The following is a 17,225-nucleotide window of genomic DNA, read 5'->3' on the forward strand; positions in this document are numbered from 1 at the left end:
CCACCACTAACACCTCAATTTCTAACCCACATTGACCTCGGACCTACAAATTGGCCAATAATGGTCAGGTTTCAGACCCGTGGGCCCTACACCTATACTGATCTCTGACCTTAGCCCCAGCTTAGGCTTGCCACCTCTGAGATACAAAAATATAGTATATCCAGAATGATCCTGAGCCCATGACACTGGACAGCCGGCAGCGCACCCTGAGCACCCTGACAGATGTCTCGGGGTGGTTGCCTCAAAAAAGGGATGATCCTGGGGAAACTTGGGGAGGTGGCAGCACTAGACCAGCCTGACCTCCGAACTTCACAGACAATGGCCAAGAACACTCAGATGTCCTACCCTGACCCTAACCTGACCTCTGACCCTGTTCCCTCCCTGACCTCTGACCCTGTCCCCAGCCTGACCTCTGACCTTGTCCCCGTCCTGACCTCCGACCTACACAGGCAACGGCCAATAACGCTCAGATGTCAGCTCCCTTGACCCTGTCCCAGCCTGACCTTTGGCCTGCCCCGATGCTGGCCACGAGCCGGCGCCGGGCCCCCCCCGTCCCGTGACGCAGGCTGACCAGCGGGGGCGCGCCCCGTGCCCGGCCCCTGGGCCCGGCCGGCGGGCGGAACGCGGCGCGCGGGCGGCGGGGGCCGGGGGAAGGAGCTGAGCGCAGGACGCCGGCGCCGCTGTCATGGCGGCCTGAGGAGCAGCGGGGGAGGCGCCGGGAGCCGGACGGAGGCGGCCGGAGCAGGCAGGTCAGCCCCTCCCCTCCCCGCCCTGCCCTCACAGCCCCTAGGGCGGCCTGAGGGTCTCCCCGCCTGCGCTTCTAGCCGCGCTCGCCGGCGTCCCCGCCCCCGGGACCCCCACGGCTACCGGCCCCCGCCGCTAGCGGGGCTCTCCCGGCTCCAGGCCCCCCGATGCTCTCTAAGGGGACGAGGCCCCCTCATCGACCCCTCCCCCGCAGCTCCCCTTGCCTGGGCTCCCATTGCCCCCTCACAGCTATCGGGGGTCTCCCTGGCTGCCCCCCAGCCCTCCCTTCTCTGAGCTACCCCGGGGGGGTGTCTCTTTTTGGGCCCCCCATGGACCCTCTCTTCTCTAATTTAACCCGAGAAAGGGACTCCCTGACTGGGCTCTCCTGGATCCCTCTTTCTCTACCATGCCTCAGGCCAGGGGGTCTCCCTGGCTGGGCTCCCCTGAGCTCCTCTTCTCTGAGGTACCCCGGGAGGGGGGTTTCTCTGATTGGGCCCTCCATGAGTCTCTGGGAACTTCATTGTCCCCTTCCTTTCCATCTACATGAGGGGCGGAGAGAGGGTTTCTTTCTTGTCTCCGCCATCACCCACCGTACACTTTCACTCTACTACTTTGGTGGAGAAGACGGGGTTAATGTGGTCTGGTGTAAACTAGCAGTTTTCTGCTTGCCTTCAGTGCTTGGTGTGAATTGGTAGCTTTGTCTGACTTTAGGTGTGAGCTATGTAACTTGAGTCCTCCTTTAATATTAATGTGTCCTGGTTAATGAGAGGTTTCTGTCTCCAGGATGCCTTATTTTCCTCCAGCCCTTTGCCAGTTTGAATTAGTTTCTGATTATGGTCTAAACACGTGGGCATTTGCAGAGACCTCTGTTCTGCTCCTCCTGTTGGAGGCAAATTGTTCTACACAGAAGATACCCAGTACATTCAGCTTTATCCCTTTTTTGTGCTCAGTGGTTTGCCTGCTACATCCAGGAAACCCTCTGCTTTCTCCCTTGCGCTCACACTGACCTCCAAGCCCTAGATGCTCTGATCTTTGGATAGTATGTTGCTGTGGGAAATCTGTATGTTCTTTTCCCCTTCACTCCTGAGGGTCCGTTTGACTTGACCCTGCTTTAGGACTTGTGGAAGGAAGAAATCCTGAGTACTGCACCTGTGTCTCTGGAGCGTTCAGGCAGCACACATGCGCGGTTTTGTATTGAAAAGATAAAAATGTACCTGAAAAGTGAAGTTTGACAAATAGGGTGGAAAAAATCCTGTTGTGCACCAACCTAGACAACCAAAACCACAGTGTGAAAAAGTGAAATGTGACTATAAGACAAGTGCTACTGAGCACTTGAAAATACTGGGTGTATGGTTTGCCAGGCTCATTTGAACTGAAAACAAAACCTACCTACCTACCCCCTCAGTTCTTAGCAAACCGAAAAAGGAATAAGGGATGATTTTCCCACCGGGCACTCATGCCAGGTTTGCCATTTGCTTCTGTGCTACCAACACATTCATGGGGATGATACTTCAGGAAAAGTGTGTACATAACTGGCAGTGTGGAACATGCAATCTGGAGTGTGGACAGCAGAACAGATCCAAAGAAAGAATCCAGCAAAATGGGTAAATGATCAGTTTCTTCCAGAAAGTAGCCCTGACCCATTGGCTAAGGTCTGGAAATGAGTCCGAAGACCTGGGTTCTGTATCCATCTCTCACTGACTCGCTATGTTCTTGAGCAAACTATTTCACCTTCAAGTCTGTTTACCCATCTGTAAAATGTGGATAATAATGCTTACCTAGTCTTGGAAAGCACTTGGAGAGCTACTGATGAAAGTACATCTGCTTTGATACTAACAAATAGCATAATAACTTTGCGCTTATCTACATAAGTGCAAAGTTATGCTGTTTCATAGGTCACACAAAAAATAAGCTGGCGAAAGGGAATGTTTCATATAGGGAAGCCATAATTTCATGCTGCATTTGTGATGCTGGTTGTACTTTGATAAATTATCTTAAAATATTTCTTTCATCTATATAGCAATCGCTTTTCATCAGGCTAAAAAAAATCTATTTAGTCTTAAACTGGTAGCCTCAAGTGATACCTGGGAACCAGAAAGTAACACTATGGTGCCTCTATCACCAGTGATTTTAAAAATAAAAGAGGTGGAGACTTTGCACTACTTTCACAACAGGACCAGGAAAAACCCACTCTGTCACAATCTTGTACAACACATTCAGCATTTGTAGTGCCTTGAAGGATAGTCTTGTGCTTAAGGCAAATGCCTAGGAGCCATGAAATCTGCATTCATTTACAGTTCTATCACATTTCCTGTGTGACTGTGAGTTAGTCACTTGACTGCTTAGTGCCTCAGTTTCCTTTTCTGTGAAAGCAGATGATAATACTGATTTACTCCTTAGATGTATTATGAGACACAGGGATGGTAGCTCAAGTAGATCTACGTGAGCTAACTTTACTACTCCACTATCCAAGCTAGTTAGATTAAAGTTGCAGCAGCCTGTGTTTCAGCATAGACAGTACAAGCCCACCCAGAACCCTGGGTATTTACTAGTGGGACTAATGCGGATAGAAAGATTAACAGCAAGATCTTAAAATTGTCACCAGAATATGTCCTTTGTAAATATAACATGAAAAAATCGTGCCCAGTAGTGATTCAGGGCTTGGGAGATCAAGTTCACCGTAGCTTGCAACTGACTTGTAATTTACCACATTTATTTATTTTCTGAACTTGTCAGCTGGTAACTGAATTTGACATTTCAGAATCCAAATTATAATGCTCAGAGTGAAGATGTATTGGACCAGAATTAAAGACAAAGATTTACCTTTATAAAGAAAGGGTATTTTTTTAAGCATTTAATCCATGTAAATAACATAAATCAATTTAACTCTGCCCTGTTGGCAAAAATGCACAGTAATCAAGTAAGCTAGTGACAGAGCTTTTTCATTTTTCCCTCTTTGGCTCTGAAAGCAGTTGGAGTTCTGTGCTCCTGCCTTGTTAACTGACAGGTATTCAGATACTATTGGGAAAGATACATTGGCTTGTACAGTGCAAGTGGATTATTTTTGGACACACACACATAAAGGGTTAAATCAGTTGCTCTTTGTTTGCTGTGTAATGAGTTGTGACGTGGAAGGAGTCTCAGCCAGTTCCTAGTAGACATCGCAAAACCCACCACCAATTTTGTCACCACTTAGCAATCTCAAAAGAATTGAAAGCCTGAGTTGGCCATGGAATCTGAACCCCCCTTCCTAGTCCTAGAGGAGCCCTTCCAGGGCATAGGTGAGGCACGTTGACAGGACAGTGTGCAGGAAGCTTTTAAAGCTATTGCCTGAGCTGTTGCTGCTCTATGGATAAATAGGACTTTGGCCCCCAGGCTTAGTCCTGCTCTCATCACTAGCACTGAATTATCATGAAAAACAAGGCAAAGTTAAGTGTGGAATGTTACCATCCTGGACATGCTTCCTGATCCACTTCTAAGTAGTGCTTTGCACAAAGATGGAGGAAAGAGTCATTCAAACCATTTCTTTTTTGGCAGATTGAAAAATCTAGAATGGCCGGAGAACAGAAACCATCCTGCAATCTTCTTGAGCAGTTTATTTTATTAGCCAAAGGCACCAACGGATCAGCTCTGACTGTTCTGATAAACCAAGTGCTAGAGGCTCCTGGGGTTTATGTCTTTGGCGAGCTGTTGGAGTTAACAAACGTGCAAGAGGTAAGAGTTAAGTTGCCATCTCTTTTCTTCTTCCCCTCCGCTTCCCCCACTCCCTTCTGGTTTAAGAGCTCTCCTTGGAATTTCCTTGCACATAGTAGACTGGGATGGTAGAATCTCCATCTTGGGAAAAGCCTGACATAATTTACCCCAGTTTTCCAATGCTTCTATCATGCCCTGAGTCAGAATGACAGATTTACACAGAATTGTGAGGACCTGGTTTACATAAGGGGATCGCTTTTGTCTTATGCATTTTTTTGGATTCAAATAATAAAATGATGCCTATGCAAGGCTCCAGACATCCTAACTTGTGACTGTTAATACAATACAATTTCAGTAACGCTCAATCATTGAAACTAGGATTCCAGCCAGCCAGCCACCAGCAAAAAAGTGCCTTTCTATTCTGTCATTGTTCTGGGAAGCATACCGTTAGCCTTCTCTAAAACTCCTGTCACGGATGTATTTTGCAGCATGCCCAGAAGATCACCACGTTTGGGCTGTTTCAGAGCAAAGTGGGGAGCAAGTTTCAGACTCCCAGAGCCCGCCTAGAGAACACTCTACGAGCATCTCCATGTCTCTTACAATGAGTGGGATCTAGCTCCGTTACCTCTGCTGATTGCAGTTATGGCAGTATGGCACACAGGAAGCTCAGCTTTCCAAACAGGCTTTTGTGCCTGGCCAAAAATGCCATCAACAGTTTTTAGCATCAATGTATATGTTTGGTTTCCCCCCAGTTTTTCCATGCAGCAAATCATGTGGCTTAGGAGAACTGATATACCAACCCAGGCTAGTGCCACAGCTGTTGTTCCAGTGCACTGTTTGCTTGTCAGAGGAAGTACAGAACTTTCAGAGGCAGACAACTTAAAATGATCTAACCTGCTTTGCTTTGAGATTGTTTGTGGTTTTGCAGGTTAACTGTCTCAGCTTCCCAGTGGCTAGTAAGGATTCTTAACCAACCAGCACCATAATCTGCTCATCTGTCATGTGATAAGAATACACAGCTGAATTCAAGTGGACACGTTCTTCATTTTATCTCTTAAGATGCTGCATGAAGCAGCTGACTGTATAAACCAAATTCAAGTTCTAATGCATGGAATAGGCTGTATCATCCTGATTCTAAACTACTGAAATGTAGTGCTGATTACATGACTTTGGAAAGGGTACAGCCCTCTGACAACTGAAAACAGCCCTTCTTTTATGTATTTTTAAAAAGTTACATATTCTTTGTGACATTAAAGCCAACACTGTGGAGAAGCTGTACACCAATATCCTATTGGCCATTATTGGCTTACATAAGATTTCTTTTGCTTTCCTCCTCTCCAGCTTGCTGAAGGGCCTAATGCTGCGTATTTCCAGTTGCTGAATCTGTTTGCCTACGGAACGTACCCAGATTATGTAGGTAAGAGGTTGCATTTAGCAAATGCTCTAAGAACCTGGCGAAGATTGAAAGGGCGGTGAGTGCGGGTACTGCAGTCTCTTCAGAACTAGCTTGTGCAACGTCTTATTTGTCTGGCCAGGCAGCTCAAGGTAGCTGACTTACACAAGTGCGTGATGCCTCCGTGAATGTGGCAGGTTGAAAGAATCTAAGGGTAAAATTCTGTCTGTCAGAGGCTTTCTGGATGAGTGGGGGCTACCCAGTTTATTGCACCCAAGGCAGCATGTATGATCACCTGCCCTATGGGCAGGTGGCTTATGTGTGCATTCGGTGCAAGGAGCTTCTGGCCCTCAGAGACCCTGTACGGGCTTTGGAGACCAGCGTGGCTGAGCTGGAGGAGCTAAGGGAGACAGAGAGGTACATATATGAGACTTTCCTGGACACAGTAGAATGGTCCCACTCCCGGTCTGACAGCCTCTGTGCTGTTGAGGAGCGTGAAAGACTCAGGGAAGAAGAACATCCAACTGGAGCAGAGGGAAATGATCCCATAGGTGGGACCCCACTTCCGGATGATGTTGTGGTATCCTCTTGCACTGAGGATACCTCTCCAGCAGAGGGAACTCCAGTTATTAGGAAGAGACCAGTATTCGTAATAGGCGATTCTGTCATTAGAAACATAGATAGCTGGGTTTGTAATGACCATGAGAACGGCATGGTGACTTGCCTGCCTGGTGCAAAGGTTGCAGATCTCTCGAGACATCTAGATGACTTATGTGTAGTGCTGGAGAGGAGCTGGTGGTCGTGGTACATGTAGGTACCGGTGATATAGGGAGGGATAGGAGAGAGGTCCTGGAGGCCAAATTTAGGCTGCTGGGTAAGAGATTGAAGATCAGGACCTCCATGGTAGCATTATCTGAAATGCTTCCAGTTCCATATACAGGGCCAGTTAGACAGGCAGAACTGCAGGGTCTCAATGCGTGGATGAGATGATGGCATAGGGAGGAGTAGTTTAGATTTATTAGGAACTGGGGCAACTTTGGGGAAAGGGGGAGCCTATACAGGAAGGAGGGGCTCCACCTAAACCAAAATGGAACCAGATTGCTGGCACATAACATTAAAAGGGTCGTAGAGCAGTTTTCAAACTAAGGGCTGCGAGGAAGCCAACACGTGTGGAGGAGCATGTGGTTCGGACAGAAACATCCCTTAGGGGAGGATCTACTAATGGAGATTCTCTGTGTCCTAGTAAGGAGGAGAGGATGGAAGGTAAAATACAGGTAGGATCTGAAGAAAAACAAACGAAAAATGTCTCATTCAATTGTATCATTTAACGGGAGACAACTAAAAAGTGACAAGTTTTTAAAGTGCTTCTATACCAATGCTAGAAGTCTAAATAATAAGATGAGTGAACTAGAGTACCCCATGTTAAATGAGGATATTGATATAATAGGCTTCACAGAAACTTGGTGGAATGAGGATAATCAGTGGGACACAGTAATACCAGGGTACAAAATATATCAGGAGGACAGAACAGGTCGTGCTGGTGTGGGAGTGGCACTATATGTGAAAGAAAGCGTAGAATCAAATGAAGTAAAAATCTTAAATGAACCAAACTGTACCTTACAATCTCTATGGATAGTAATTCCATGCTCGAATAATAAGAATATAGCAGTAGGGATATATTACCGACCACCTGACCAGGATGGTGATAGTGACTGAAATGCTCTGGGAGATTAGAGAAGCTATTAAAATAAAAAAACTCAATAATAATTGGGGATTTCAGCTATCCCCATATTGACTGGGTACATATCACCTCAGGATGGGATGCAGAGATAAAGTTTCTTGACACCTCAAATGACTGCTTCTTGGAGCAGCTAGTCCTGCAACCCACAAGAGGTGAGGCAATTCTTGATTTAGTCCTAAGTGGAGCACAGGATCAGGTCCAAGAGGTGACTATAGCTGGACAACTTAGTAATAGTGACCATAATATAATTAAATTTAACATCCCTATGGCAGGGAAAACACCACAGCAGCTCAGCACTGTAGCATTTAATTTCAGAAAGGGAACTACACAAAAATGAGGAGGTTAGTTAAACACAAATTAAAAAAGACAGCACCAAAAGTTAAATCCCTGCAAGCCGCATGGAAACTTTTTAAAGTCACCACAATAGAAGCTTCCACTTGAAAAAGTGGAAGTTAAATCCTAGTGAGGAAAATAGAAAGGAGCATAAACTCTTGCAAATGAAATGTAAAAATATAATTAGGAAGGCCAAAAAAGAATTTGAAGTACAGCTAGCCAAAGACTCAAAAAGTATTAGCAAAAAAAATTTTAAGTACATCGGAAGCAGGAAGCCTGCTAACAACCAGTGGGGCCACCAGATGATTGAGATGCTAAAGGAGCACTCAAGGACGATAAGGCCATTGCGGAGAAACTCAATTAATTCTTTGCATCGGTCTTCACGGCTGAGAATGTGAGGGAGATTCCCAAACCTGAGCCCTTCTTTTTAGGTGACGCATCTGAGGAACTGTCCCAGATTGAGGTGTCATTAGAGGAGGTTATGGAACAAATTGATAAACTAAACTGTAATAAGTCACCAGGACCTGATGGTATTCACCCAAGAGTTCTGAAGGAACTCAAATGTGAAATTGCAAGACTACTAACTGTAGTCTGTAACCTATCATTTAAATCAGCTTCTGTACCAAATGACTGGAGGATAGCAAATGTGATGTCAATTTTTAAAAAGGGCTTGTAGTGGGCAGATGCCCCATTCTGGTGTGGAAGGGGTTAGAGAAAGCCAAAGAGGCTGTGCAGAGCCCCAGCCAATCATGGAAAGGCTTAATGGGAGCCAGTCAAGTGGAGGCTTGAAAGTAGCCAATCAGGGCCAGGCTTCACAGGGCCCTATAAGAATGCTGCAGGGCAGAGAGGAAGGCAGTCTCTCCCTGGAGGGCAAATGGAGAAGAACTGGCTCTTAGAGAAGCACCTAAGACAGAGGAGGGCTGGGCAGGATCAGCAGAGGCTGGGAGAGCTCTAGGCTGACGACTGCCAGACTGGGGCCCTGAGACAAACGGGCAGAGAAGGTGCTGGGGCGACGGGGAAGTGACCCAGGGGAGTAAACAGTAGAGGAGAGTTGGAAGAGGGCAGTAAGTGGCTGCCACTAGAGGGTCCCTGAGTTGGGGCCTAGAGTAGCGGGTGGGCCTGTCCCATGTCCCCCCCCCCCCTTTTCCCCTACTTACCAATGAGGAGAGTGGCCTAAATCCGGACTGCAGTTTGGCCTTCACAACATCACCTGGCAGCGAGTTCCACAGGTTGACCGTTTGTTGTGTGAAGAAGTACTTCTTTTTGATGTATTAAACCTGCTACCTATTAATTTCATTGGATGCCTCTAGTTCTTGTGTTATATGAAGGAGTAAATAACAGTTCCTTATTCACTTTATCTACACCCTTCCCAATTTCATAGACCTCTATCACATCCCCCTTAGTTGCCTCTTTTCTAAGCTGAACAGCCCATCTTTTAAATCTCTCCTCATATGGAAGCTGTTCCAGACCCCTAATCATTTTTATTGTCCTTCTCTGTACTTTCTCCAGTTCTAATGTCTTTTGTGAGATGGGGTGACCAGAACTGTATGCAGAATTCAAGGTGTGGGCATACTATGGATTTATACAGTGGCATTATGATATTTTCTGTCTTATCCATCCCTTTCATAATGGTTCCTAAAATTCTGTTTGCTTTTTTGACTGCTGCTGCATGTGGAGGAAATGTTTTCAGAGAACTATCCACAGTGACTCCAAGATCTTTCTTGAGTGGTAACAGCTAATTTAGACTCCATTATTTTGCGTGTATAATTGGGATTATGTTTTCCAGTATGCATTGTTTTACAATTATCAACATTGAATTTCATCTGCCATTTTGTTGCCCAGTCACCCAGTTTTGTGAGATCCCTTTGTAACTCTTTGGACTTAACTACCTTGAAATTTTGTATTGTCTGCAAACTTTGCCACCTCACTGTTTACTCCTTTGTCTAGATCATTTAAAATACGTTGAACAGCACTGGTCCCAGTACAGATTGTTGCGGGATCCTGCTGTTTACCTTTCTCCACTCTGAAAACTGATGATTTATTCCAATCCTTGGTTTCCTATCTTTTAACCAGTTACTGATCCACCAGAGGACCTTCCCTCTTATCCCATGACTGCTTACTTTGCTTAAGAGTCTTTGATAAGGGACTTTGTCAGTGGTTTTCTGAAAGTCCAAGTATACTGTTTCCTCTGGGTCACCCTTGTCTACATGTTTGTTTGACCCCCTCAAAGAATTCTAATAGATTGGTGAAGCATGATTTCTCTTTACAATAGCTGTGTTGACCATTTCCCAACGTACAGTTCATCTTTGCACTGATAATTCGATTCTTTACTCGGGTTTCAACCAATTTGCCTGGTCCTGAAGTTAGACTTACTAGCCTGTAATTGCCAGTACAGCTTCTGGAGCCTTTTTTTTTAAAAATCCAGTGTTACATTAACTATCCTCCAGTCATCTGGTACAGAGGCTGATTTAAGCAATAGGTTACATACCAGTTAGTAGTTCTGCAATTTCATGGTTGAGTTCCTTCAGAATTCTTGGGTGAATACCATCTGGGCCTAGTGACTTATTGCTATTAAATTTATCAGTTTGTTCCCAAACCTCCTTTATTGACACCTCAATCTGGGACAGTTCCTCAGATTTGTCTACTGAAAAAGAAAAAAGCCTCAGGTGTGGGACTCTCCCTCACATCCCTTGCTGTGAAGACCGATGCAAAGAATTGATTTAGCTTCTCTGTAAATGTCTTGTCTTCCTTGAGTGCTCCTTTAGCATCTCAATTGTCCAGTGGCCGCACTGATTGACCGGCTTCCTGCTTCTGATGTACTTAACAAACTTGTTGCTGTAAGTTTTTGTGTCTTTTGCTAGTTCCTCTTCAAATTCTTTTTTGGCCGGTCAAATTATACTTTTACACTTGATTTGCCAGAGTTTATGCTCCTTTCTATTTGCCTCGGTGGGATTTGACTTCCAATTTGTAAAGGATATCTTGTTTTGTCTCTAACTCCATCTTTTACTCTGTTGTTTAGCCATGGTGGCATTTTTTTGGTCTTCTTACTGGTTTTTTAAATTATTTTTATTTGAGGTTATACCTATAGTGTAAGTTTCTATTATGGTGTTTTAAGACGTTTCCATGCAGTTTGCAGGCGTTTCACTCTTATGACTGTTCCTTTTCATTTCCATTTAACTTGCCTCCTCACTTTTGTGTAGCTCCTCTTTTTGTAGCCAAAGGCTACTATGGTGGGCTTCTTTGGTATTTCCCCACCCCAGTAAGGAGGTTACATGGAATTATAGTATGGTTGCTGGAACAGTTCCTGAAGCACCATACAATCCTTTGGGCTGGAAGGTGCGACTGAAAAATAAGATAGTAAGGGAGAGAGTAATCACCACCTTCCAGATAAAAATGGGGAGGGGACAGAGGAGGCCAAAAAGGAAAGAATTGGATGAGATGGGTAAGATGGATTCCGTATTGGCCAGATAACCTTCATGTCACTGAAATACTAACTCTTTCATTAACGCACCCATTCCGAAGAGCGCCTTTGCTTTTGAAAGCAGCCAGCCTCCCTTCTGTTTGTGAATACACTCGGGGCATGTGGTTACTGTGGTGATAGGATGGCCATAGAAGTATCTAGATTAATAATTTCTCTTCTCTCCATGAACCTGATGTTTGACACTTCCATACGTAGTTCCCAAGCGCTTCAGAGAAGTAAGTATCATCCACAGTTTTACAGCTGGTGAAACCAAAGTCCAAGGTTTTATTAGCATGGGCTTACTGAAAGAGGACAAATAGTTTGGTCTTGGAAACAAAATATTAACCATGTGTCTTGGCAGGATTTCACCTGTAGACATGTGAATTATGTTCTGTATTTTTGTGGTTCTGGTTTTGGAATTAGAACAGTTAATAACTGACTTTCTTTTTATTCTGCCTCTGTTTCTCCTTGGGTATGGTCCAGCTGTTACTTATGGCAGCACTGTCTTCTCACTAGCACCCCTTCGTAGCACAAGGAGTACTTAGTGCTACCGACTTCTGGGGTGCAACTCAGTCAAAGACTTTAATCTGAAGGTTTTGTTTAATTCTTGAAGGAAAATCCGTAACTTTATTCTCAATTTTTTTACATTGAACAGCAAACAAGGATAACCTGCCAGAGTTAACGGGGGCCCAGAAGAACAAGCTGAAACACTTAACTATTGTAAGCTTGGCTGCCAGAATGAAGGTAAAATTCAGAAATCTTGGCTAAGTAATGCCAGCCATTTCTGCAAGTGGCATCCAAGTATTGTACTCGGGTTTGCGTTAGGCTGCATGAGTGCTCTGGAAAACCTGTGACTAGAAAATTACCTGCAGTGTACAGTGCTCCCCTGTATTCATGGAACTCAGTAACTTATGAAGGACTTCCAAGGACTGAATGTTTGGAATGGCTGAACAGCTCTATAAAGAGTGAGAAATGGGCATTCTGGGAGGAGAAATCAGATTGGCTAATGGAGGTGGGACTCGCTTGCCCATCTACCTCTTGAAAATCTTTGTCAATTCTGGGTGGGGGAGGGAATTGACTATTTTACCTTCCACAATACTGCCACCCCAACCCACTCTTCAGAACTTACTGTAATAAAGGCTTACAGGAATGTCTTGTGTGTGACGTGACCTAATAGTATCTGCTTCCTTTGATACTATTTGATACTTTCCCACTCACCCTTTACCTGCGGGATGCATACAATAAATGTTTGTTTGATTGCAAGCTTCTACTAACCCTACTTCCAGACAATGCTTAACTTTCCATTCTGGACCCACAAGTGACTGTTTGTTCTTGGATTTCCTGTTTCTAGTGCATTCCTTACTCTGTGCTGCTCAAAGACCTGGACATGAGGAATCTGAGGGAGTTGGAAGATCTAATCATTGAAGCTGTGTATACAGATGTTATTCAGGGGAAACTGGATCAGCGCAACCAGGTGCTGGAGGTGGATTTCTGTATCGGCAGAGACATTCAGAAGAAGGACATCAGTAATATTGTTAAAACTCTCCAAGAATGGTGAGGCAGGAGGCTCCTCCACCTTGTCTGATTTGCCTTTTAGGAATGTCTCAAAGGAAGTATCTCACCCTGGCTTTTTCTGAATCCTGTAAGACTCAAATGTTAGCTTAGTTTCAGCATATTCCATTCATTAGCACTCTCACACCATGAAAAGTCACTTGGCAAAGGGCCCCTCCTGGAAAAAAACTCTGATGCCCTCTCCAGTCTTTCTTACAGATGCTGTCATAGCAGTACATCCAATTTTACTACTGGCTTCAGATTCTAAAGTTACCTCAGTTCTTATCTTAGTTACCTCCACTCTTTGCTTTAGGGCCTCTCCTACAATTATGCTAAAGTGACATCATGGCCTCTACCTAGAGACAGACATCTTGTAGAATGACACCTTCTTCCTCCTACCATATTAATTTTGCTGATGAGCAAAGACAGATTTGTCCACTAATCCTCTGGTGATGAGAATTACTCAGGCAAATCTTAAACAAACTGTATCTCAGAGTCACAGTACTTTAAACTTCACCTCTGAGATGTTTCAGATATCTCTTTAGGCCTCCCTTTATTGCTGGAGATGAAGCAGACCTCATGCTTTTGGCTGAGACCATCTTATTTGGTTACTCTAGTTTTTTTTTTTATCAAGTTTCCAGTAATCTGCCTTTCAGTCCTGTAGGATTCGTTCATTACTCAAAGGAGTTGCCACTTTTTTAGACCACAGAGACTGTGACTGATTCCCAGTTGACTACGTAATACAGTCATTGCCTAGCTGTTATGTGTACATTAGGAATAACAAAGATTAAGTAGCTGTGTAAGTGTGGTAACCTGGGTCACTTGTTTTTTCTCTTTTCCCTTCTCCGCTCCTGCTTCCCCCGCACTGCAAGGAAGGAGTGCAGCAGCTTCTTGGATCTTTCTGTATTGCTTGGTGTGCAACTCTGAACCCACTTCAGATCCCTTTCCATTCCTTCCCACAGTGAATGAGAGCTGGAACTTTCACTGAGTGGAGGAGGAGGTGTTCTTGTCACCCTGCTTGTTTATTTCTTTGGGGGACCTTGTCAGTGTGACTTTTATTTTCTGAATAATCTTAATAAATAAATAAATAATCAGTTTCTGATATATCCCCTTTGAAGTAGCAATTCCTGACTCTTTAAAAAGGTTTGAACATGTTTTTTGGCTTCTCTGTGGTGAATCTAATAGGATGTAATAGAGTAACTCCACCAGACATGCTGGGACCAGCCCCTGCTTCCTCTCTGTTCACACGCCTTTCTGCTGCCTCTTTTGTTTCAGCTTTGGCTTCACTACTGCTGGCAAATACCTTCTTACAGGGCGAAAGGAAGTGTGTACATGGGAGCTCCTTCTAGACTGGCCATCAGCAAATTAGCGAAACTGAGTAGATGCATGTTCAAGCCTTTTTACACAAAGTGTAAACACTGAAACAATAGAATAAAACGTCTTTTTCCACTAAATTCTTTCAGCTCTAATCATCTTAGTTGCTAATGTTAAATATAAGCCCCCAAACTTTCAGACAGAACTGTGTTTTGTTTTGTTTTGTTTTTTCAAATTGAGTGTCCCTTTCAAACTGTCCAGCATTGAACACCCGAGTGTTGTTACATTTTCAGGTGTGATGGGTGTGAAGCGGTTCTGTTAGGAATTGAACAGCAAGTGCTTAGAGCCAACCAGTATAAGGAGAACCACAACCGAACTCAGCAACAGGTAGAGACAGAGGTAGGTGTAGAATCACTCCTGTCCTCTCGTGATGAGCGTGTCGGATACACCTTCAAGTTTCTCTTGGTAAATTTCTGTGCTTATTAAAGTGAGAAACTAAGTGGCCTGGTTAACACATAGTGTGAGCAGGAGTCTTTTAACCTTCCCTTGCACAGCACTGCCAATGTCCCTCAATCCTCACCTTGCAACACTCCCTGCTGTTCAGTCCAGGGCTTCTGCTAGGTGGAGACTGACAATCATGCCAAACAGATGTGCTAGTCTTGTGATGCACCCTCTAGGAAAGAACTTGGATTCCTCCTCTCCCCAGCTATATTAACTTCACTGATGAGCTAAGGCAGATTTGACCACTGACCACCTGATGTGTGGGTTTCTGAGTCATCCTTTATAAACTTGCTGGGAGCTCCTTGCGTTGATTTGTTAGGAAACCAATTTTTTAACACACAAAACATGATGGAAATCTGATGTTTCTACAACTTTAGATTTCACTGTGAATAATGAAAATCCAGAAGGAATAAGAAAAAATAGTTAATTTATTGTAAACCTAGGAATGTCGTTAAAAACCTCTCCATAGCCATTCCTAGACATCCCTCTGAATTGCATCGGAAGTGGTGAAAGTGTGGTACATTCTTTCCTTAAAACCCTAAATTGTAGCTGCAAAAAGTGTTTTGAAACACTTTGGTGAGAGTGCCTCATTTGTTAACCCTGCAAACGTGGACAGCCCCCTGCCATCCCAAGGAATACATACAAGGGACTACATTTTCAAGACTGGCTAGTGATTTTGGATACCCAACTTGAACTCCCTTAATAGAGGTTTGTCGTTCACTGGATGAGTCCTCAACAATTTCTGAAAGTCCGATCCATTTAACATGTCAACTTGAGTACCCCAAGATGGCACCCCAAATCCTGAAATTGCTTTTTGAAAATTTGAGCCAAAATGTTTTTCCCCCTATTCCTGTAATATCCAGAGATGGCCAACAGAGGGCAGCCTAAGCACACGGTTTTAGTCTCTGCTGATGGTATTTGTTTGTGAGAACAAAACTACAACTGCAAAGATGAGATCGGTTCCCTTGAGGCTAGCTCAAGGTTCATTTCTTGCAATCCTGCATCCCAGCAGGTTCACGCTGGCCCTTTGAAGCTGTTTATATTCAGTGATTTGACTGGTACCCAGGACACGTCTGAGGAGTCCTGTGGCACCTTAAAGACGAAAAACCCACTTCTTCAGATGCATGGAGAAGTGAGGTTTTTTTACCCACAAAAACTTATGCCCAAATAAATCTGTTCGTCTTTAAGGTGCCACCAGACTCCTCGTTGTTTTTGTGGATATAGACTAACACGGCTACCCCTCTGATACGTAAGACACATTTGGTTTGCTGGGTGTTTCTAGCCTTGGGGAGTCTGGACTCCTGACTTCTATGCTCATTTCAGGTTGCTTTTTTTGTTTTGTTTTGTCAGTTCACTAATTCTTTTTGTGGCACCCCCCTGAGGTCCAGTGTTTGGAGGGTGAGGTGCCGTGCAGATGGCACTTCCCACTGTTTCCTGGTGCATGGGAAGGATACCACTATGTGCTTGCTCGTCGAACACACCCCAGATTTGAGGGTAGCCTCCATTCCTACCTTCGAGGAGAATTGTGGATCAGCTGGCTGATTGGTCCGAATAGCTTTCCTTTCCCTTTGCTCTGCAGAGCTGTTCTAGGTGTTTTTTTTGTTTTGTTTTGTTTCCCTCCCCACGAATCCCAGGCACGCCCTGTCAGTAAACACACCCTTGAGGTCTGCAGCCTGGTGAGATGGCTGCCTCCTGCAGTCAGGCAGTGGAAAGTCGCTATGCTACTCCTGGTGTCTAGTAAAAGGTATCTGCAGCCCCTAATGGCCTCCAAACCAGGTCTAACATGGAGTATTACCAGGTCAGGTCATCTACAGGTTGTTAATGCCAACACCTAATAAAATCAAATCGAGAGGGTTTAATGTGTGTGCATGGGGAGATTTGTATCCAATGATGAGTTACTCTTCGAACTCAAGGGCATTTCCATTCTGTGCTTAGGAAGGGGCTTCCTCTCTGCTGTGGGGGTGGAAGAAGCAAATGCTGATTCGCTGTCTTTTCTCATCCAGGTCACAAACATAAAGAAAACATTAAAAGCCACGGCCTCATCATCAGCACAAGAGATGGAACAGCAGCTGGCAGATCGAGAGTGCCCTCCCCACGCAGAGCAAAGGCAGCCCACAAAAAAGATGTCCAAAGTCAAAGGGCTGGTCTCCAGCCGCCACTAGAACCTGCCATGTAGCCGTCATTCAGCCAGGAATGACGCCAGAAGGAGCAACAAAGGCCCCGTGTCTCCTTTTCGGTGGGTTCTGGGGCAGTCCTCTCCAGGCTGGCAAATATAAAAGCCCTGTTTGAATACAACCCCAAGCTGTCCATGCCTGGCTAAGCTACAGTGTGCAAATCTCATTCACGTCCAAGATGCCACCTGTTCTCCTAAGCCTTTAAAGAGGGACTTTCAGCCAGAGATAGTTACCACCAGGGGCAGAAAACCTGCGACACCAGGGGAACAGAATCTCTGTGGAAGGTTTTGCTCCCTCCCAGCCAGCCTTCCCGTGCTCCCT

The 17,225-nt window shown here is 44.8% G+C and overlaps 1 protein-coding gene across 3 annotated transcripts; it reads left to right on the forward strand.

Annotated features, from left to right (window-relative positions):
• The first annotated feature begins 621 nt into the window (after nucleotides 1–621).
• COPS7B (COP9 signalosome subunit 7B) lies at nucleotides 622–16,991 on the forward strand. 3 transcript variants are annotated; one of them, XM_073359144.2, is made up of 7 exons: nucleotides 622–749; nucleotides 4,282–4,458; nucleotides 5,779–5,854; nucleotides 12,020–12,108; nucleotides 12,716–12,918; nucleotides 14,523–14,628; nucleotides 16,734–16,991. In XM_073359144.2, the coding sequence occupies exons 2-7, from the start codon at nucleotides 4,297–4,299 to the stop codon at nucleotides 16,890–16,892; spliced, it is 795 nt and encodes a 264-aa protein (XP_073215245.1). In that variant the 5' UTR covers nucleotides 622–749; nucleotides 4,282–4,296; the 3' UTR covers nucleotides 16,893–16,991. The 3 variants fall into 3 exon arrangements, with proteins under 3 accessions (XP_073215245.1, XP_073215241.1, XP_073215242.1); XM_073359140.2 differs by having other exon boundaries at nucleotides 666–745; XM_073359141.2 differs by lacking the exons at nucleotides 4,282–4,458; nucleotides 5,779–5,854 and having other exon boundaries at nucleotides 687–749.
• The last annotated feature ends 234 nt before the right edge of the window (nucleotides 16,992–17,225 follow it).

The sequence above is a fragment of the Lepidochelys kempii genome, chromosome 9 (assembly GCF_965140285.1).
Source record: "Lepidochelys kempii isolate rLepKem1 chromosome 9, rLepKem1.hap1, whole genome shotgun sequence".
NCBI lineage: Eukaryota > Metazoa > Chordata > Testudines > Cheloniidae > Lepidochelys > Lepidochelys kempii.